The following is a 21,025-nucleotide window of genomic DNA, read 5'->3' on the forward strand; positions in this document are numbered from 1 at the left end:
ATATATTTATATTATACTAATTACTTCATTGTTAAAGTGTTGACCTCCCTTTTTTTTCTGTTCTTGACTTGCAGATGAAATCAATGGAGAAGTGGACACACCAGCTTGGGGTGGATCCAGAAGTCTGATGCCACAGTATAATAAAGACAGTGGAGTTGTTAGTACGCACATTAGAAAAGGATTGCTCTGAAACATGTTTAATGAAAAATATGCTTTTATTAAGTGTGTACAACATGTTAAAAAAAACTCAGATGGCACCTTTGAAATGTTCTGTCTGCTTTACCTGATTAAAAGGTCTAATGACCAAAATGAATTTCAGAATAAAGTTCATTGTAAGTAAAAAAATACCGTTGTTTGTGTGAATTCTATACTTAAATATTCTACACTTTTTTTTATTTAAAACTGGGAAGACCCAGCATGTGTAGGTCAATCTGTGTTGAAAGGTGATCTGTAGGATTTCTTCTTCAAATTCTCTAAGAAGATCTGCTCCTCTTGGAGGTATTCACGGTCCTGTGGGGAGGAAGGGAGCGTAATAAGATTTTATTATAGCCAACTAAAGGTGATTGTGGGTCGGATTCATATTAATGAATCTGAAATCACATTTGTCAACTGCCTGTGCGTGAGGAGAAAAAAAAAACATGCAGGCATGAGTTTACTTGGATGTCAGTGTAGAATTGGATTATGGTGAAACATAACTCTTTGATGTCTTAATCAGTTTTTTTTAAAGGTTTTTTTAGTTCATGGACTAAAGGGACAGCACTTTGTTGCGACATAGGTTACAACATGTTGAATAAAGCTATGCTATATTTCCATATTTAATCCTGTTCTATGTTCCTGTGTAAATGTGCCGTCCTCTTAGTTTACCTTCTTGATACATTCTGGCTTCCATTAGTAACCCATGATGTCACACTTATGAATTGTGGATAATTCCCTTGGGTAAAGTCTGCAGAAATGCGGATTTAGGGAAAGTGTTCATAAAGGGCTAAAATGAGTGTGGGGATCGGGACTGGGCCTGTGACTGGATTTCCTAAACTTTCAGCATAATGTGTCTCTACTGGTTACCTTTTCTGCGGTGTACTTCCACAGAGCCAGACTCGCCTGGAGAGCCATAGACTGAGAGCTGGCAAACGAGGCAGGAGGGGGAATGTTCAGGCTCGATGCCAGCTCAGGGTTTGGCAACACTGAACCTGCATCTACAGATAAAGATAACAAAGCCATGTTATGTACCTTTATTTAAATTTAACTTGAGTCACTACTTTTTGTTGAATGATGGCCAATAACAGAATTGACCTCACCTTGTAACGAGGTTGGAATCATTTGTGGTATCGAGGTAATTGGAGCGTTTTGTCTCAGCCTCTCTGTGTCATTCTGCAGATGACTTAACCGCTGTCGCTCCTGTAATAAGAAATGTTTAGGTACTACTGCAAAGTTACCGTTCATGTGCTGTTCATCCTTTTATGTCAAATTGCAGCCTGATCTGAAGAATATTTTGGGTGACCCACGCACCTGAAGGATTCGTTGTTCTTGCTGCCTCAGCCGCTCTGTCTGGATGTGGATATTTCTGAGCCTCACCTCGTGCTCAGCCTCCACACGCTTTGCCTCCTGCAACGCTCGTTCTCCCTCCTCAAACTTCTCCGCGGCAAGCTGCAAAGAGCGAATCAGGTCAGAGCTCAAATATATCACAGTCGACTGCACTAACACATAAACGGGTCTGCGTGGCGTGAACTCACCTTGCTAAAGGCCTCCACCTCGTGGGCTCGTGTCTTGAGTCTCAATGCCGTGCTGCTTATTCTCTCTTTCTCTCTGTCCAGCTCTTCTCTCAGTCTCTCCAGAGTCTCTCTCTCTTGTGCCACAGCCATCTGCTTCTGTTTCAGCTCTGCAGTGTTGAGCTTTAAGTCAGCTTGTTCCTACAATAGAAACAGAAAAAAATTCATTTTGTCTTTTGTGTATCCCGGGGAGCTAAACAAAATGTACTTTTTGAATTTATCACATTATATTTAGTCTCTTTTTTTCCTCTATTGTGAAGCTCACCTGTGCCAGACTGAGGATGGAGCCCTCTCTCTTCTCCAGGAGACTGCTGACCTCCCGCTCTGCCCTCTCGTGCCTCTGCTTCTCCAGGCTGTGAAAGTGGGCCCAGTCTGCGGCCAGCTTCCTCCTCTCCTCTGCACAATGCTGCATCACCGACTTCTGCTCCTCCAGTAAGGCACTCTGATGGAAAAAAACAGAGGATAGGCAGGAAAGGTAAGAGCGGACACATGTGGATGCAGATACCATAGATGTGGATGTTCACACGGCTCACCTTTGCTCTCTCCAGCTCCTCTCTTTCCATGTTGATCTGCAAGCTGAGGGCGTGTCGCTCTCCCTCCAGGCCTCTTTGGGTCGACTCTGCCTTGGCCTGCTCTGCTGTCATCTTCCAGCGATCCTGAGGAATAAAAAAAGAATCAGTCTTTGAATGTATCCACTTGTGGTGTACTGCTACAACAAAGCAAATGCAGGTATCCTAAAAATAGTCTGACCTTCTCAAGCTGTCTCTGCTGCTCATTGAGCTGAGTGTCCATCCTTGAAATGATTTCCTTGAGGTAAGCTCTCTCCTCCACCATCGCCTTCTGCTGCTGGGCCAGACGGTCCTGCATCACTGAGGAGAGCATTTAGAGAATGACCTTACCCCACTTGCAATCTAATGCCGACTTCCAGCATGTTATTAAACAAACTTGTATCTTGACCTATTTGTACAAAGTGAGCACATGCATGTGTGTTTGTTTGTGTGTGTGTGTGTGTGTGTGTGTGTGTGTGTGTGTGTGTGTGTGTGTGTGTGTGTGTGTGTGTGTGTGTGTGTGTGTGTGTGTGTGTGTGTGTGTGTTTCTGAGGTACTTCTGAGCTGCTCGTCTCTGTGCCGTGCCCCTTGCTCCAGGCCGTGAGCCGTGTGTTCATGTGTGCTCTCCACCCGAGAAGAAAGATCCCCCAGCCGAGAGGAGAACTGCTCCATCTGCTCAATCACCACCGTGAGAGACCTGGACGAAAGATACAAACAAACATACAGGTATCTATTTAAAAAAAACAACAACATAGAAATCCTGAACAAGATTTGTTGGTCAGCGTTGATTATATGTTCTGCAGAAACAGAAAGTGACCGTACAAAAAGAAGAACTCCAGACTGTTAAAAAAGACCAAAAACATCCTGTTCTTGTTTCCTCTTGCTACATTCTGTGTAGCATAAAAAGAAATCAGCACTGAAACTATTTCAAGCAAAAACGCAGACAGAAAATACTACTAGTATTTACAGGAGTATAATTATTATTCTATTTTATCCACTGCTGCTGTTATTAGTAGTAATGATTTTTCTGTTCCAACTTCTTTCCAACATATTGGTGGTGCTACTGTCATAACTACTCTCACTATATGTATCATTTCTGTCATATGGATTAACTATGTTCATTCTGCACTCTATTGCACTTCCTTGTATGTCGTACAAATTTTAAAGCCCTTTTAGGCTAAATTGTGATTTGTGATATGGTGCTATACAAACCAAAAATGGAATTAGATTAGAATTATTAGTATAATTTCAAACGGGGACTGGTGTCCTTTGATAACGTCTGACCTTGTCTGAGATGTTGCGCTTGTAACTGCATCGATCTCCTCGTCCTTTAATTTCTTCAGTCTCTTGACCTGGTCCTCGTGGTCTTTCTTCATCTCCAAGATAGATTTCCTAGACGGCAACAAAGGACAAAAACACCAATATATGGTAAACTTCAAGCTCATTTATGGGTCATTATTATATATTCTCTTTTGTATGTATATTACTTTACTGACGACTTTTCAGTCGGCACCTGTTGTTAACTGGTGAAAGTCAAACTACAGTTCTTGCTATTGTTATAGAACCAATCTGTTCCTATAGAAAAGCCTGCCCTGATGTACCTCTGGAGGTCTCTGAGTCTCTCCACCTCACGGTCTCGGTCTTGCTGGGCCTGCGCCAGTTTGCGCTGGTACTGAGCCTGCAGCTCGGAGCGGTCCTGCTCAGCCGATCGTGTTGCTGCAGTCAGCCGCTCCATCAGGTCTTCACACTCCTTCCTCCCTTGTGTCTCCCTCTGGGCTGCCGATTCCTCGAGCAGCTTCACGCGACTCCTGGAAGAGCACAGAAGTACGTAAGGCATTTGCTAAGCATACAGACACACGTAATCTGCTTGAGGTGCTGGGAATTATGCATTATGTATGTTAAACATGAGACAGAGGCGATGCACATCTGTGCTACATGTGTGTGTGTGTGTGTGTGTGTGTGTGTGTGTGTGATTGAAGAATAACCTACTTGTGTGCGTTCTCCATCACTTCCATATCCTGTTTATGCCGATGCTGGACGTTCTCTAGCAACATCTGGCTTTGCTCTCTCTCCAGCTGCAGAGTCTTCACCTGGAAAGCAACACAAAGGAGTTGAGCAGTTTCATGGAGGTTACATAGGATGGGAATTTTGGGGCAGAAGAGGAAGGTTTTCTTTGTTTCCCTTCAACAGCGTTGATGTACCTGTCCCTCCAGTTGGATGATGCGAGCCTGTAACGCTTGATAATCTCCAGGGTGCTGCTCTCTCTCTCTGGCTCTCTGCAGGACCCCTGGATCCACAACGCTCCCGAGACCCAGCAACTGAGAGTGCATCATCTGTAAGAGAAGAGTCAGCGAGTCAGGAACAAACCCGGTGATGTACGCATCTTTACATTTTGAATAAATCTAAAAGTAAAGACTTTTATGTTCCCAACCTGCTGTTGTTGTAGAAGCAGCTGCTGCAGACTGTCTGTTGAAAGTGTCACCTTTTACAGAAGATATGGACGGGATTAAAACAAACGTATTAAATGATTGGCTAAATCATGCCAGCCTTAATACAGGAAAGCATAAATACCTGTTGTTGGACAGCAGTTGATGTATTTTGCATTTGGTTTGTCTGTGGAACAGCTGGAAAGAAAACAACCATGAGTAATGATCGCAATGACCTGCTAACATGAGATTTATGTTGATAACTGAATCTAGAACTACTTCAGATTTTCCCAAGATCACCTACACCAAAGCGGCAGCTGTTGCAGGTTTTCATCCGAAGCCTGACTTGGACCTCTTGGCACCCTTTGGGATGGTAGGTGGTGGGGTTGGGGCTGCGGCTGGGGTTGGGTGTGGCTAATGCTAGCAGTAGAGGCCGACAAAGGACCAGTAAAATGAGGAGGGTAATCTGAGGGATGAGACACATTTAGAGGTTGTCCGAGGTCTACTTTAGCGTGGAGAACGGTTGCTGAGGAGGATCTTAAGGTGGAGGGGAGGTGAGGCTGGGTGCTGGGTGTACACTCTGTAACAAAAGAAGGGGATTGTGGTGGAGTCGAGGGGAGAGCAGCGATGGTATCTGTACGAGAGGAGGAGCAGAATGTGAGCTAATGGTTCACTGAGATTATGAGCGTGACCTGATACATCAATGCATCAGATGCGGCTCCACGCTGTGTGATGAGCTTCTGCTGTAAATGAGCAGAGTGTCCAGGAAAGGAACGTGGCTTTTAAAAGTCACCATTTTATTATAAAAATGTAATTAAAGAGAAGTTTTTTTGATGAATACCTTGTTTGGCCGTCTCTCTGACAGGAGTAGAGTGAGCAGTGGGGCTGGGCTGTCCGAGAAAAGTGCTGCTGCACAAAACAACAGAAGAATGACAGAAATAGCTGAAGAATTTCACTCAACAGTTCGTAGGATTTCATTGATTCACATAACAAATATCTTACCTAGTTTCCTTGACAGATGTAAAAGTGTCCTCTCGGCCTCTGGGAGCTTGTTTACTGAAAACAAGAGCAGGTTATCGTTCGGAACTGAAAAACAAGCTTCCTCTGTCATTGCATGTGTCGTATATTCTTTGTTGTGTACCTAACAGTCGACTCCAGATCCATTTCTTCTCCCAGGCCTAAAGAGTCTTCCTGTTTGGATGTTTTTGCCTCAGAGTTAGACGTTGGCAGAGCCTTCTTCCTGCTCAGCGCTCCTGCCAACCAGTCATCCTCCTCCTCTTCCTCTTCTTCTTCTCTCTGCTTGACTTTAGAGACCTCTGGCTTGGCTGGTTTGGTGATATTATCAGTTAAGGCTGCTGGCGTTTTTGCCGCGGACTTGGCATGACCACCAGTGAGTGAGGATCTTCTCTCTAATGAGGGAGAGGAAGGAGCCTTTGGAGAATCTGTAGAAGTTCTGGTCTCTTTAGCATCGTCCACTAGAAATGTTTGGTCGTTGTTCGTCTTGAGGCCCAGCCAGTCGGCAGAGCTGCGTTGTCGAGTGGAGGTAGGGGTGATGGGTTTTGGTTTCTTCTCCGGGGTCGAGGGACTGACGTCCTCTGTAGAAAACCTGACGATGAGACAAAAATCAAGGATTCAGTTTACCCAGGCAGGCAAAGAGCGGACGGTAAAACACAGAGGTTGGACTCCACACACACCTGACTGACTGTCTGCGGGACTGGCGCCCCTCAGGCGTGGATCCAAGGGTGGGCTGATACGAGCCAAATGTGAGGTCATCCTCTAAAAGTGGTTCCGATAAGCGGGAACAAAATGAGCTTTTAAATATTTTGTCATTTTAAAATCAGTACTTGTGCCGAGCAGCAGATGGTGGTGCTCTTATTACCTTTCACAGTGGAGGTCCTCTCGTGTTGCTGCTTCTCCTGAGACGGAGGCTGGTCCTTCCTCTCGCCTGTCGGAGGTCGCTCCAGAAGTCGAGGTGAAGTCAAACTCTCCAGAATCTCATCCAGCTTGGTACGAGGTCTCTGAGGGGTCTCATTCCTGAGGATAGGAGGACACAACCAGACAAAAGAGACCACGTTAAGAGACAAACCAAGGCAGGGGAAGTTGGCAATGTTTGCAAGAAACAGTGAAGGTGACACAAAGTAGAAAACAATAAATATGCATAAAGCTGAAGAATGCTGCTTTGTAAAACATTGTTAACGTTTCTCTTTGTTTTTAGCGGTACCCCTAAAGCCCAGAGCACTGCAGCAGAAATTATTTATCGTTTGAGCACTATAAATAAGGACAACTATGAGAGTGAGAACAGAGCCGTTACCTTTCTGTGTTGGACCAAAGCGCTGTCTCTTTTTTCTTGGGTTTGTTTTCAATACTGTCAAATCCCAGCGCATCCATAAGGTCATCCTTATCGTCATCAAATGTGAGACCGCTTTGGTTTTTTGCTGCCTTAGCTGATGAACACACAGACACACAAACACGTACTGTACTCTAGGATTTGTTTGTTTGAAGTTTGAAGAAAATAAAGAAATGAGGGATGATTTTAAGGCTCACATGTTTCACTCTTTAGGATAGGAGACGCTAAAAGAGATGGTGCAGATTTCTGAGGCTTGGCCGGCTGTGTGCTAGGTTTAGGTTTGGGTTTAGTGTCATCTGGAAGCAAGTCATCGAGTAGATCAGCCAGGGGGTCGTCGAGATCTGCAGAGGGAATTAGATTATTTTAAACGTCACATACAACAATGCACACATTTGTTCAAATATATTTAAATGACGAGTTTAACTGAGCATGTACACTATGTTTTTTTTACACTGAGTTTATCAGGCAGATCTGTTTGCACCGATACAATGGTGCTGTATTGTATTGCATTCATTGAGAGGCATTTTTTATTTATAATGTCCCCCCCCTCATGTATATAAACAGGGGTGGACAAAATATTGGAAACACCTTAAACATAAGGCAATGACGTAAACAAATAAAGGATTTATGGAGGGCTGTTGCATTCGATTGTACAGGTGAACCAAAGAGTAACTATCTAGTAGTACATCAACCGGGTACTTCTGTATCTTCAGATGTGTACATTGGTGAAGGATATCCAACTACCATCACAAAGACACCCACTGAAACTACCCACTGATATTACTCAACTACAAGTAAAAGGCCAAACACATTGACACAAAAGTACCTGTGGTGTAAGGTTTTTGAACAACACCTTCATCATCATCATCACCACTGTCTAAATGGATGCAGCAGTTTGAGGGAAACAAAGCAAGGCTATAAGTAACATAGCGCTCATCGTCATGGATGGATGCATAGAAGGCTCACTCACCAGAGAAGGTGAACTTCTTGTAGTTTGTAGACGAAGGTGCAGAGTTTGGCTTCCTCACTCCTGCGGTGGGTTCATCTGAGTGCAGAGGGGGATACACGGCTCTCTCTGATTGCTGCTATTAATGCAAACTTCAAAGCTGGTAATTATGTGAGACTAATGTATTCAAGACTGAACTACCTGCTCCCTCTGGTTTTAGCTTACTTTCTAACGTGGAAGAGTCTTTCTTTGGCGCTTCATTACCAAATGGCTTTGTTTGTGCAGGAGCTGAACTGGGCTTTTTCTTTGATGCAAAAAGGTCAGCATCCATATCATCTATGTCCTGTACAAGGAGACAGAAAAAAACAATGTGCCGACAACTACAAAGCTGAACTTTTGTCTCTGCTTTTACACAGTTTATCATGACTTACCTTCATGTTCTTCAGTAAGTCATTGGGGTCTGCTGCTGAGACATCAGAGTCCTGGACACAAAAGGAAAGGGATCGTAAAATAATGGTGAAAATATAAGACTGTGAACGTATCTGTCTACATACCTCAGTGTCCCCATCCCTCTTTACCTCCTCTGCTAGCATACTGAAGATGTTATCAGTCGCAGAAGTTCTGTAGAAGAAAAATAAAAACCTCACAAACATTTATTGATTTATAATTGGTGGTATGTAACTCTTTGATTCCTCCAAATTACCGAGTTAGTGGTCCACTGCGAGATGCTTTTCCCCTTACTGGGAGTTCTGGTGAGTGAATTGTTGCAAAGAAATATCACAACACAATAAAACTCTCCCAGTGATAATACAATAATAATGATGATGATTCTGTCTGGTGAAATGCTCACTTACTTTTATCATCAAATAAGCTGTCGAGCAAATCTTCATCTCCAAATGAACCTGGGAAAACAATATTATACACTATATTACTACACTTTAAGTCATCTTTACCTTTATGAGTATATATTCTCCATTCTGACTTCACTGCCACCACCAGATATGTTTTGATTGGTTTTTTTTCTGTTATTCTCCAATTTTAAGTACTTGGTTGTAAGTGTATTTCTGTTTCTCTGCTACAATAATAACACAGTAATCAAATACCACTATGGGGTCACGTTAAAGCATTGAAATGACACTGTAGGAGCTTACTTTTGGATGCTTTGCCCTTCTTTGTAGCCTGTAAAGTTGCACAAAAGTGACACATAATGAGGTATTTTTACAGCTGGGGTTAATTCATTAACAGTTAAGTTGATTGCATGCATAACACTGCAAAACATAAACATGCTGACACTAGCAGAAACCAGACTCACCATTTTGAAATCTCTCCTGGTTAGCTTCAAAGTTGAGAGTAGCTAGCTTGCTAATGTAGCTAACCTAGCTAGCCAAATCTGATTAGGCGTCTCCGGTAACCATGGGCAACCGCTGAGGCGCGTTCACGTTAACGACCATATTGTGGTTATTTAATATCTTTACACGTCGCATTGTTTTAATGCTTTAATTAAATAATGTGAAGTCATTTAGAGTTTTTAAAAAATTGCCCAGTTAACGTTACTTGAAGTTAGCTCACATTGAATAAAAAACGCGCCGCCGCTTCCGGTTTACAGGTCGCAGTGCATTGTGGGTATGGTAGTTTTTGAGCGTACCCTTTTAGGGAAAACACATTTTAGAGAATTTGTGTTTGTTTTGGGCTGCGTTTAAATTATGAAGGTGCTTGTGGTGGACTTCCTCTGACATCTTTACCTCCTGAAATCCTACCAAACGATTTGACCACCAGGTGGCGTCAGAGCTCAGGAAACTGGTCAAAGGAAATCAGTTTCAACCTAATTGAAAAAGCTGAATAATTTATATTCTGAAGCCTATGTTTAATTCAGTAAGGTCTAGGCCTGATGTTGCACTCTTAATCGGCACAACGATAACCAGTAAGCGTGTTGCTCAAAGTTGGGTTCATAGCACTGTTCCTCATGAGATGTTTTTCCAGAGTTGGCATGGTTGGGTTAGATATGCATGCCAACGTCATTTTCTTATCATCATTCTGTCAAAAGTTAGAGATTTATTCCATTAACATTGCGAACAAGCCAACACCCTCTGTGTGAAATGTCTGGCCATGCATGCAGGAGTATATTTTTGTAGATAACTGTGATGATGGAGGGGTTTGTTGTTTCATGCGCTCTATCAATATTTAGTTGGTTTTCTTCTGAGTGCACTGAAGATCTTAAAGCAGGAAATTCATCCTTTTTACTTGATCAAGGTTGAAAATCACAAGTTTGATGTTTTTTTAAGAGATGATAATTGATTGTGAAGCAAATAATACCAGTTCCAACTATGGAAGCCTGTAGTGACGAGGAAAATTAATGTTTCACTGATGTTATTATAAGAAAAATTAACACCTTTTTAATAAGTCATCAGCAAATCGAATGCAGCTGCTCTACGTGCATTTAAGAGACACCATTCAGAAGAACACAACAGCACACAAATGCATTTCATTGTCTTTTTTTTTTTATCAGTGGGCTTCTACAACATAAACCTTTAGGAGATTCACAGACTGGACATATCTGCCATTTACAATACAACACATGACTTTTTCTGAAGAAATGACAGGTCACTTATGAGATCTTAAGAGAAGCTACTCTTTAAATGCATCCAGTCAAAGCTCATCCTGTCTTCATACATACATTTAACACAAAACAGGAAATAACATAAATGATTATTACTTGTTTCTATGCAGAGGCACATAACACAATTTATCATTTTTTTTAATCCTGATCAATATTAGTATTGTACAATATTGTAAATTCAGTTTTTATAATGAATAAGCAGCATTTGTAACTTAGTGGCCGTTTCCTATTCCAGTGATGAGAGAGCCTTCAGGACAGACATTGGAAGCCATGATCAAACAGGCCTCATCGATCATTAAGCCTGGAGGAAGCCTCGGAGAAAGCAATGAAAAAGGTTACAGGAAACTTCTCTGTAGTATTAGGGGGGAAAAGTCTTGATAGCAGAAGTCCCTGAGAAAAGAAGAAAAATCTAATCAGGGTTTGTAGCTTACAAATTTGCAACATAAATACACATTTCTACACCTTTTTCCCCCCCATTTGTTTCCTTGTTCATTCTTGGTAAAATGTGTCAAATGACACCAATCACCTGATGCTCACCTGACTTGATAAGATGATAAGATAACTTTATTAGTCACGTCTGCAGGTGAGCAGGGGGAGAACAAGAGACATAGAAATAAAAGACAAACATGCAAATGCCTGACTCTAGTCACGTCTGCAGGTGAGGGGGGAGAACAAGGGAAATAAAATCATTCGTAAAAAAGTGAATCACTCTGACTCAGCTGACTCATGTGTGTGCCACCATAAAAAAGATTCCGATAAGATAAAAGAAGCAGAGAGTCTCCATGGTGGCTAGGTATAATGCTCAGTTAGTTCATATCGTTATATTAAGATCTTTTCAGCTGCATTAAGCGTTGTGGTAATGTACTGATAATAATAACCCTCCGAAGAGATGATGGATTGTCGTTCAGCCTCTGAATCATTTAGTATTAGCAGTGTAGCAGTGAATACTTAAAAGCTAAATGTGGGGCAGGCGTCTTAGCTCTTTATGCATCTGTGCCTCTGTAACATGCTCCACTGCTCCACTTTCTCCCCTTGTCTGGAGCCCCCTCTGTAAACCCACACACACACACACACACACACACACACACACACACACACACACACACACACACGCACAAACACGTACAAACATGCACAAACACGCACACACCACTCCCACATGACTGTCAGTGTCTCTTTGTCCGTCTGGATGTTTTCCTGTCTCTCTGTTGTGCACTTTGTTTTGGCACTTGATTTATTTAGAATTTACAACTTAAATCAATTCTCCACGCTATTTATATTCGAAACCAGTTAATTAAATTTACCATCAGGCCAATTTTATTGATTAAATACTTTCAAAAATACAAACACTGCTGCCCTCAAATAACTTTTGCACAAGGTGAAGTGCAAAGTTTGTATTCTTAAATGGGTACTCCTCTGATTTTGAGTTACGTATATCACCGATCAGTCACTCGTGATCAGTTGTATCATGTCGTCTGTGGCTCTGGAGAAGGCTTTGTTAAGTCTGAGTAAACGACCCAGATGATGTCATCAGGGTCAGTGACTAGCAATAGCATTGGAGTAGGCTGTCCTCGACAAATACATTCTTAGTCGACTAACTTTCATGATCTTGGTTTTTGTTTAGTTTGTTCCTTGCCCCTTGTGTCCTGTGTTTGTTTAACTTCCTGTCTTTGTGTTTCCTTCCTTTTTTCACATCACCTGTTTTGCATTAGTCTCATAAGTCTGTTCCCATTTGTTTCTTCCACCAATCAGCTTTCAGCCTGCCCATCTGTGTCTTGTTGTCTAATTAGCTTTATGTGTATTTATAGTTCTGTCTTTTGTGTTTTATCTTCTGGTTGTTGGTCTGTCTTCAGTTGTGTTTGGAGTTCTGTGCCAGTTTGCTTGCTGTTTCCTGCCTGTTATGTTTGATTCCAGCTTTACATTTTTGTTTTAATTAAATCATTGCTTTGTTTCTGCTGCTTCCTCATCTTTGTCTGCGTTTATGTCCATCCCCTGTTGCCCGCTCTACAGATAGAGATACTAACACTCACACCATTTTTTTAACTAATTGAACAGATTTAACCAACTGATTCGGAAAACTGAGATGTAGGTGCCATTCAGTCATTCAGCTTGAAAAAAATGTAGGGTCAGCCCTGCATTGGAGTTAATTAACTGGAAGATTTGCACTTACATAATAGGTCCTTTTAAGGGAATTACAGGGACCCATACTTTGGTTATGAACCCGTAACATTTAAAAAAAAAAGATCAATTAAATGCTGAAGTATCTTAAACTTGCATTCTCTCTTATGGCCATCAGGGGGCGACTCCTCTGGTTGTATAGAAGTCTAGGAGAAAATGACTCTACTTCTCTCTTGATTTATTCCCTCAGTAAACATTGTAAACATGAGTTTATGGTCTCAATCTCTAGTTTCAAGTCTTCTTCAATACAGCATGATGTTCATTTAGTAAATTATGGTCCATTTTTGTTTTAGGGCGGGGCTACCTTGTGCTTTACAGGTCACTACCAGAGCAGTATACAGGGTCTCTATGTCACTCCTCTGCAGTCTAAATATGGTCATTTTTGTTCACTGGTTGCAAAAGCCAACATGGCGACGTGCAAAATCGCCGGACTCCAGACTTCAAAACAGCAGTCCACAAAACCAATGGGTGACGTCACTACGCTTACGTCCACTTCTTATATGCTTGTTTAAGAAAAGGAGATGCACTTCTGACTTCTGGTGACTAGTAGTTCTCTTGAATACCTTTGTTGAATACACTTATTGTAAGTCGCTTTGGATAAAAGCGTCTGCTAAATGACTGTAATGTAATGTAATGTAATGTTATATACAGTCTATGATTGGAAGTGAAAAACTTAAATCACAGGAATATCCATTTTAGCCCCTGTGGCCATACAGTACACATCGTCAGTCTGTTTTCATTGACTTGATTGTTTTTGTTTTCTTACTCTGTGATGCTCACTGTTGTCATTTTTGGGTATCCGCTGCTCCGTTGCTCTTCATGTATGGCACATCTTTCTCAACGGTCTGTTTCTGCCTGTGATACAGAACATAATACTGAAAATTAAATACCTCATATTAATCATCATGGTTCCTTCTTGAACAAACACTTATCGAGAAACAGTTTGGTAAAGAAACTCATTAAAGTAATGGAGATAAAATAGCTGTTTATTAGCTCATAATTGTGTGAGCCAGCTGTTGCCATGCTCCATAGTGCTGTAGCCTCCTGGTATTGTTTGCCATTGCTGTGTGAATGGCTGAGCAGGGCCGGGGGGGGGGCTAAGATTGCACTTTGAGTCAATTAGCAGCCATGAGCTCGAGAGCTCTGATGCTTTCCCCTCCATTCATCTCTCCATTAGAAAAAAGAACCTGGAATACACTGTTGTTATGTATCGAGCCACTTCAACCGCAGCAACACTGTTGCTCAAGGCGAACCCTAAAATAATCACTGGAGTGATTTCAAATCAATGTTTCAGATAAGTCACTCCCCCCACACATGCACTTGTGTGTGTTCATACTTATATTGTATGGGTGGAAGTATTTCCTGTGTATTTAATTTAGTAGTATTTAATGCGTGTACTCACAAGCCTCAAGATGTTTGAATTCACAGTGTGAATCCAGATCTTGACAAAAATAGAAAAAGTTTCTTATTTCATGATTGAAAACACAGACAGATCTTCTAACGAAGAGTTCCACGATCGGTACTCACGGTTTGATCTTGTTGGAGAATCTCTGGCGCAGGATGAGAGCGATGGTGGTGAGGACCACCATAGTGGTGCACATGGTGCCACCGCCAAGGATCCCCCACCCCCGCCTGGAGGCCGAGGATGGTTCAGAGCACCGAGACTTCTCCTGTCATTGAAAGGCTTGAATGGTAGAAAAAGGCAGAATTTTGTCGCGTAACAGTCGAACTATTTAAGTCTCTCACTCATGACTGGGGAGATTAGCTCAGAGGATTAGCTTGGATCAAGGCAGGACTAAGAGGTAAACAGAGCATGCTGTGTGGTTTCTATTCCGAAAACAGCCCACTTCGTCACCATGTCGTCAACACAGCAGGATAAAATCTACCTCAATATTGTATTTTTTTTGTTTTTGTTAAGAAATATCTACATTTTGTAAAAGGGTCTGTTGAAATTGACTCCAAGTGGCACTTCAAAACATATATCTGGATAAACCATATTCACCGTGGGCAAAATGCAGTGTTCCTAGAATATATAAAGAAAAGAATAAAGAAAAGAGCATATAGGGGGATAAATGGGGGTGTGAATAGGAACTTCCAGCATCTTATACTTAGCACTGCTGACTCAAGCAGAGAAAAAGGGAGCAGTAGGCCGAGCAAGAGAGAGAAAGGTCTAATTATGTCAACACACTTGTGAATGGAAATTTAATGGGAATCAGGTCGGAGCAGATATTAAAAGGATCCAACGGCAGTGGGTTTTTTCTTTGTCTTTTTATTTAAAAGTTGTGTTAAATACAGATAGAAAGGTGAGTCATAATGAAAAAAATGTACAACCATCACAAATAACTGTTAGAAAATGTAAAAATGTCTTCTGAATATCCCATAAAGCGAACACGAGTGGGCCCAGGCTGATTAAGGGAAACATCACATGATATTTAGAAAGAACAGTATTTACACAGCAGGGGTTTTCTTTGTTTTTCTGTTAGATATACACATTCGGTAGAAGGCACATCCAAGTCAAATGTGACCTCTTGTCCACTGTCGGGTTTACGTCTCCAGTTTCTTTCCCTTTGCTCTCTCTTTCTCACACACACACACACACACATACACACAGTTAGCCATAGAAAGGGCACAGTACCTATTCTTATATGTCTTATATGTCCCATATAGCCCACTATTATCTAAGACTACATTAATCCGTATTCCCCGTATAGGTTCCCAGATACATTGCTTCCCGTTAAAGGTCAGTACAGTTGATTATTCCCTCTCTTATGAAGCCATTGGCCAAACATTAAAAGTCACTCATGGTCCAATAAAAACCAGACTAAAAGCTTCACCCGGTTGAGGTTGAGAGCTTTGTCCAGCCAACTTCCTCATAGACGGCTTTGATGCCGCTGTAGATCGTAGCAAAGAGTTTGGTCCAGGCCACGCCCACCTCCGGTGTCACAACCGCTGGAAACTCTTCTCCCAGGACCTCCAGTATCACACCACTCAGGATCTGGGCAAGACACAACAAACACACAGTACTTAGTCGTGACACGTTCAGTTTCCATTATATGATTAGATTCACACCACTCTCATGTCTGTATGCAACATATCCTTTTGTATGATATTTTACCAAAAGTTTCTTCTTAGTTATTGCTCGTTGCATTCATACAGTCTTGGAATAGATCGCAGTTTGGGTTAAATATGAAGCTACAGCTAGCTGACGGTTAGCTGGCTTAGCATAAAGACTCCATACATAGACTGCTAGCCTGGCTCTGTTGAAATGTGACGGACTCTGTCTGCTTTATGGTCTATGTGACTCTAAATGGACCATCATTTACTAAATGAACATCATGCTGAATTGAAGAAGACTTGAAACTAGAGATTGAGCCCATAAACTCATGTTTACAATGTTTACTGAGGGAATAAATCAAGAGAGAAGTAGAGTCATTTTCTCATAGACTTCCATACAATCGGACTTTTTGCAGCAATAGTAGTTGCCCCCTGCTGGCCATTAGAAAGAATGCATGTTTTAAGATTCTTCCGCATTGGCTTCATTGTCAGAATCCTGCAGTTTATGTTTTAGGTCTTTCAGTTTATAATATATTAAATATTTTGTACTCAACATTAAAGTTAATTAATGTCTGTATGTGTGTGTCACTTCTTTTATTCATTCACCTTAAAGTACACAGGGTCGACCTTGTGTCGCTGTGCGTGCGCCTTCCCCACCAGCTTCAGCACTGAGGCCATCTTGTCCGGGTTGTCAAGGCTCTCCACCAGCGTGTTGAGGGCACTCATGACTCTGCGAGCGTGCTTCCTGAGCTGGACGCTGCTCTCCAGTTCCTCCGGCTCCTCGATGTGCTTGAACTGGCTGAAGAACTGCTTGGATGAGGGGAAGTTCACAAACAGCCTGCGAAGGGAGGAGAGTAAACGAGAGATGTGAGTTTGAGCAGCTGCTGCGAAGCTCGGTTAATCTCACCGCCCTACAGCAAGCACCAGCTCGATCCTGCAAACCCACACTCATTTTTTATTTTTTTTCCCAGCTGGCAAGATACCATGAGTAAATATGAGCACCGACATGAAACAGTGCTGCATATTTTCCCTTTAGATGTTTGCTTTAAACTACTATCTAAGTACTGCTTGGTATGTATTCATATGTAATAAAGTCACATTACTTTCCTTTAGTAACTCTCATAAATCATTTAACATTTCACATTATAGAAATAAATATTGCAGCATTAGATAAAGTGTGTTGACCCAGCTCTAATAGTGTCTTTCTTTTAAATCTGTTTGTCCTTTCCAAATGTTTTGTCAGTGTTTGTGCGTTGGTAGAAATTGCTCCAATTCTTTAGCAAATAAAGCAGATATAGAAAAAACCATCCTTTGCACTTTTTGTAATTGACTACAGGATTTGTTTTGTGTAAACCCAGTGTACTTTAAATGTAAATGTCTGTGTAAATTAGGGCTTTGAAGAAACAATAATTTATTTCGAATCCAGATATCTATTCCTTTATTTATTTGTGATTATCACTCCCTCACTCAAAGCATATCTTATATACCAGAAACCATAACCATTCTTACTTTAATTTAGCAAAAATGTTTATATTATTTTTGGTTCAAGTTCCAGGTCTTTCTTTCATTTCCTTGCACATCCTGCTCTTTCGAAGAACAACCCGTCAGTTCAAAGACATTTTCTTTGGTTTAAATCCCCGTTTGACCCCCAAGAAGTATAACAGAGAATTAGAAAAGAGGAACCTAAAAACACCCCCTCCCACAGTCTGGGAAGACGGCCAATGCATCTGGTTGCTGACCTGACGACACATCTCCCACTGTCTCTGCAACAGCTAACACAAAAACAACCAACCGTTCCTCTGATAGCTCTGAAGCACATATCGCTGGGTATAAGTTTGACGTGTGAACTTAAGTGTCTGAGATGGGAGGAGACGGAATGCCTCGGCTCTGGGTGGAGGGCATGGTTATTCTAGATTCAATGCAATCCACTGAGGAGCTGTGGGTGTTTAATCGCTCCCTTGTGTCATTGCATTCTTGTGGTTGCATATATACAGCCTTATTAGTATTTTATATGATCATTAGGGCCTAAATTATTTTTCTTCAGGACTAACCGAGGAACTAAATCCACATGTGGACAGTGATTTGCTTCTACCGTTGAAGGGAGGATTTGTCACGGTCATGCTTATCGATCAATCGCCATTCCTCAAATTCCTGAGGGCCGTGGGGCGCTTGTGAGGGAATGCGCCAGAAGAAAAACGAGGGGAAACTGAGCTAAATGCATTTAGTTTCCACATGTTTATCATAAAACAAAGAGGTGCAGGATTTGTTTTGTCAAAGTGCTGCAGCTAAATCCTAATACTCAGAAATCTGTAAAAAACAAAGAACATTATCTGACTGATGGGTACTGAACAAGTTGCGCCCTGCTTTGTTGCTTACCTCCTTCTCAACTTTCACCTCCTGCAATCAGAAAGGCATGGTGTGTCATGCAGTAAATCTTGTCACACACGAAAGACCGTCTAAGCCCTCAGGCCAGCGGTTTCCCCTTCAGACGGTCGTTATTTCCCCCTCGTTGTGTGTTTGAAAGACATCCTACAGTGATAAATTGTTTTGACAAAACTCTCTCATTCCTTGATAGCAGAGAAAAGAGCGATGGAGACATGTTGCTTCAGGTTGGCCAGCCTTTTTTGAGGCATTCAAAGCATGACCCTTTGTGAGGGAGGCCTTTGAGTGCCAAAGATGTCCGATTGATGGATTATGTTTAACCTTTAGCTCTACGATTAGGTGAGATAAGGTGAGGTGGGAATATTCCATGCAAAAATATGTGCTCCTTTGGACGGAGTGGAAATTTATAAAGATAATGAGATCATTCGAATTTAGCGACTGCATTCGGTGGGAAGATAATCCCACAGTCTGGATTTAAGTTGATGTATCTTTGCAGTTTTTTTAAGTAGGCCTTTTGGCTCCTGCTGGTGCAGTTATCTTACAGAGCAGGAGAGAGACTAAATGCGTATTTGACCTTATCAGTGGTGAACTCAATAAAGTTGCGGGAAATGAGGAGAAATTATGAAAAGTCCCCGAATAGGAATTAGATATGCATTCAGTTTTTCTTTCAGCCCGTCGTCAGTGCATGTACTTTTATCGTCCATCCGTTTTTCTATGAGGCTCACTGGGCAGCAGGCATAGAAGGGTATTCCAGATGTTGCTCTCCACAGCAACAGCTCGTCCTGGGGAACCCCTCGGAGTTCCCAGGCCAGACAAGATATACAATCCCTCCAGCGTGTTCTGGGTCAACCCTGGGGGCCTCTTACCAGTTGGACATGCCCAGAAAAACCTCTAAAGGGAGGCTTCCAGGAGGTATCGTGACTAAAAGTGAGGATGTAGGAATGTAAGATGGAACGGTTTATCGAAAGCTTTGCCTTCCGGCTCAGCTCCTTCTTCACCACCAACGCCCCACATCAGTGCTGAGACTGCACCGCCTTTCATCTCACATTCCACAAAACCCACAGATACTCGAACTCCCTCGCCTGGGGGCAGTAACTTGTTTCCAACCCTGCAGGCTGCACTCCATCCAACCGACCCCGGTGTGTGCTGAAGGTCATCGTCTGACGATGGAGCCAACAGATCATCTAGAGCAGAGTCGCAACTCTGAAGTCCCAAAACCAATAAACACTCTACTCACCCTGTTGTGCCTTACTTTTAATCATAAACTCAGAAATTTTAACATTGACAACAACTTTATGAGAATGTTTTATTATTGCTTTATTGAATCTGTTTTAACCTTCTATTTTTGTGTTGTTTTGGGTCACTTACCTTGAAAGGCAGGAACAGGTTAGATGAATCAGAGTCACTCAATCATTGGCGTCTGGTGAATAACATTAAGTGAATCATTTCTGGACTGATTAGTGTTGGTGATTGGGATAATAGATAATACCTCACCTTGTGTGATCAAGCCTCTCCCTACTTATTACACTCAGCATTTATAACCTTTGTCACCTTTACCATTCTTTTTTTCTGTTAGAATAATCTAAATATCTTCCTAACTCTGTTGCTATAATGATTTCAGGCAATAAACAGGAGATTAAAACTAATAAAAAGAAATACCTGACAAGTATGGCCACCCCAACGTCATCACAGTTCTCGTAGACTTTTGCCCAGGAGTCCTGGATCATCAGCCTCTCCTTGTCGGTCAGTGGGCTCGTTCGCTCCAGGGGGTCTCCCTCTCCCTCTCTCTCTCCCTGCATCCTCTCCATCTGGAAACACAGTTGTGCATAGCTGAGCACGTGCAGAAGGCAATGCTGATGAAAGCAAACCCCTCCCTTCAACATAAACACTATATATCTACCTTCTTTTTTCTTGGCGAGAGAGGAAGACAAATCTGTTTCCCTCCCCCCCCCTTGTTTTTTTTCCCCCACTGAGAATCTTTGCTCTCCACCTCTGAATCTCTGCTGAGCGCGAGTGTAAGTGAAGACCAGGCTGCAAAAACACAAGAAACACACGCAGCGAATGAGGAGGAGCCTCTGTACTCTCTCTTTTACACTCACCCTCCCTCTCTCTCCCTCTCTCTTTCTCCCTCCACCTCACCTTTGTAGGTGGTGTTTGATGAAAACATGATGAGATGAGACACAAATCCTTCATAAGAGAGTCAAATGTGTAATTTATGCAATGGCCGAGCACAGATTTAATGTAAGATTATGATGTTGGAATAAGATAAAGGAGCACACTGACCTTTTACCTCCATCGTCACCATTCCAGACTAAACGGGAGATTAAACTGTAATATTGAATTTCTCAAAAAGCCCTGCAGACGTAAATGTAGAGACACTAAATTAAGCAGCATGACGTCCATCAGAAATAGGGCAGGCATCTACTTGTTCTTGTTTGTTCTATGCTTCTGACGAGATTCAGATTATATGAGCGCGTTCTCAGGTCATTTTTCATTACTTTACCCTTTTCATTTTATGCACAAACACTCAGGAGAGTCACACAGCTCTCACTGCACTTTTTTCAAATGCATTCATTTTGCACCTGTAGTTTATCAGGGGTTATCAGTGTAATGGAAAATTATATTAGTGTAAATTGGAAGTATATAGTGTAAAGGTTTTGAATGAAATGTACTATGATGTGTACTCTAAAGGTCGAGAACCTCGTCTCTCTGTATGTTAAGTTACACTGTGTGGAGATGTTAGAAATAAAATACCGCAAGG

The 21,025-nt window shown here is 41.9% G+C and overlaps 2 protein-coding genes across 3 annotated transcripts; both read right to left on the reverse strand.

Moving 5' to 3' along the window:
- Nucleotides 1–74: 74 nt before the first annotated feature.
- LOC129098264 (fas-binding factor 1 homolog) lies at nt 75–14,429 on the reverse strand. Its single transcript, XM_054607248.1, has 32 exons — nt 14,356–14,429; nt 9,776–9,830; nt 9,185–9,212; nt 8,888–8,935; nt 8,737–8,782; nt 8,588–8,654; nt 8,465–8,515; nt 8,259–8,376; nt 8,058–8,132; nt 7,285–7,428; nt 7,052–7,184; nt 6,620–6,774; nt 6,435–6,516; nt 5,882–6,346; nt 5,743–5,796; nt 5,582–5,649; nt 5,045–5,374; nt 4,886–4,938; nt 4,746–4,796; nt 4,516–4,647; nt 4,304–4,404; nt 3,916–4,122; nt 3,599–3,706; nt 2,872–3,011; nt 2,517–2,635; nt 2,300–2,422; nt 2,032–2,208; nt 1,731–1,907; nt 1,507–1,644; nt 1,296–1,395; nt 1,063–1,193; nt 75–510 (listed from the first exon to the last, which is right to left on the reverse strand). The coding sequence occupies exons 1-32, from the start codon at nt 14,427–14,429 to the stop codon at nt 427–429; spliced, it is 3,834 nt and encodes a 1,277-aa protein (XP_054463223.1). The 3' UTR covers nt 75–426.
- Nucleotides 14,430–15,100: 671 nt separating this feature from the next.
- LOC129098015 (cytoglobin-1-like) lies at nt 15,101–20,241 on the reverse strand. 2 transcript variants are annotated; one of them, XM_054606959.1, is made up of 4 exons: nt 20,165–20,241; nt 19,924–20,072; nt 16,489–16,720; nt 15,101–15,823 (listed from the first exon to the last, which is right to left on the reverse strand). In XM_054606959.1, the coding sequence occupies exons 2-4, from the start codon at nt 20,070–20,072 to the stop codon at nt 15,659–15,661; spliced, it is 546 nt and encodes a 181-aa protein (XP_054462934.1). In that variant the 5' UTR covers nt 20,165–20,241; the 3' UTR covers nt 15,101–15,658. The 2 variants fall into 2 exon arrangements, with proteins under 2 accessions (XP_054462934.1, XP_054462935.1); XM_054606960.1 differs by lacking the exon at nt 20,165–20,241 and having other exon boundaries at nt 19,924–20,113.
- Between the last annotated feature and the right edge of the window lie 784 nt (nt 20,242–21,025).

This window comes from Anoplopoma fimbria, chromosome 11, assembly GCF_027596085.1.
Source record: "Anoplopoma fimbria isolate UVic2021 breed Golden Eagle Sablefish chromosome 11, Afim_UVic_2022, whole genome shotgun sequence".
Lineage (NCBI taxonomy): Eukaryota > Metazoa > Chordata > Actinopteri > Perciformes > Anoplopomatidae > Anoplopoma > Anoplopoma fimbria.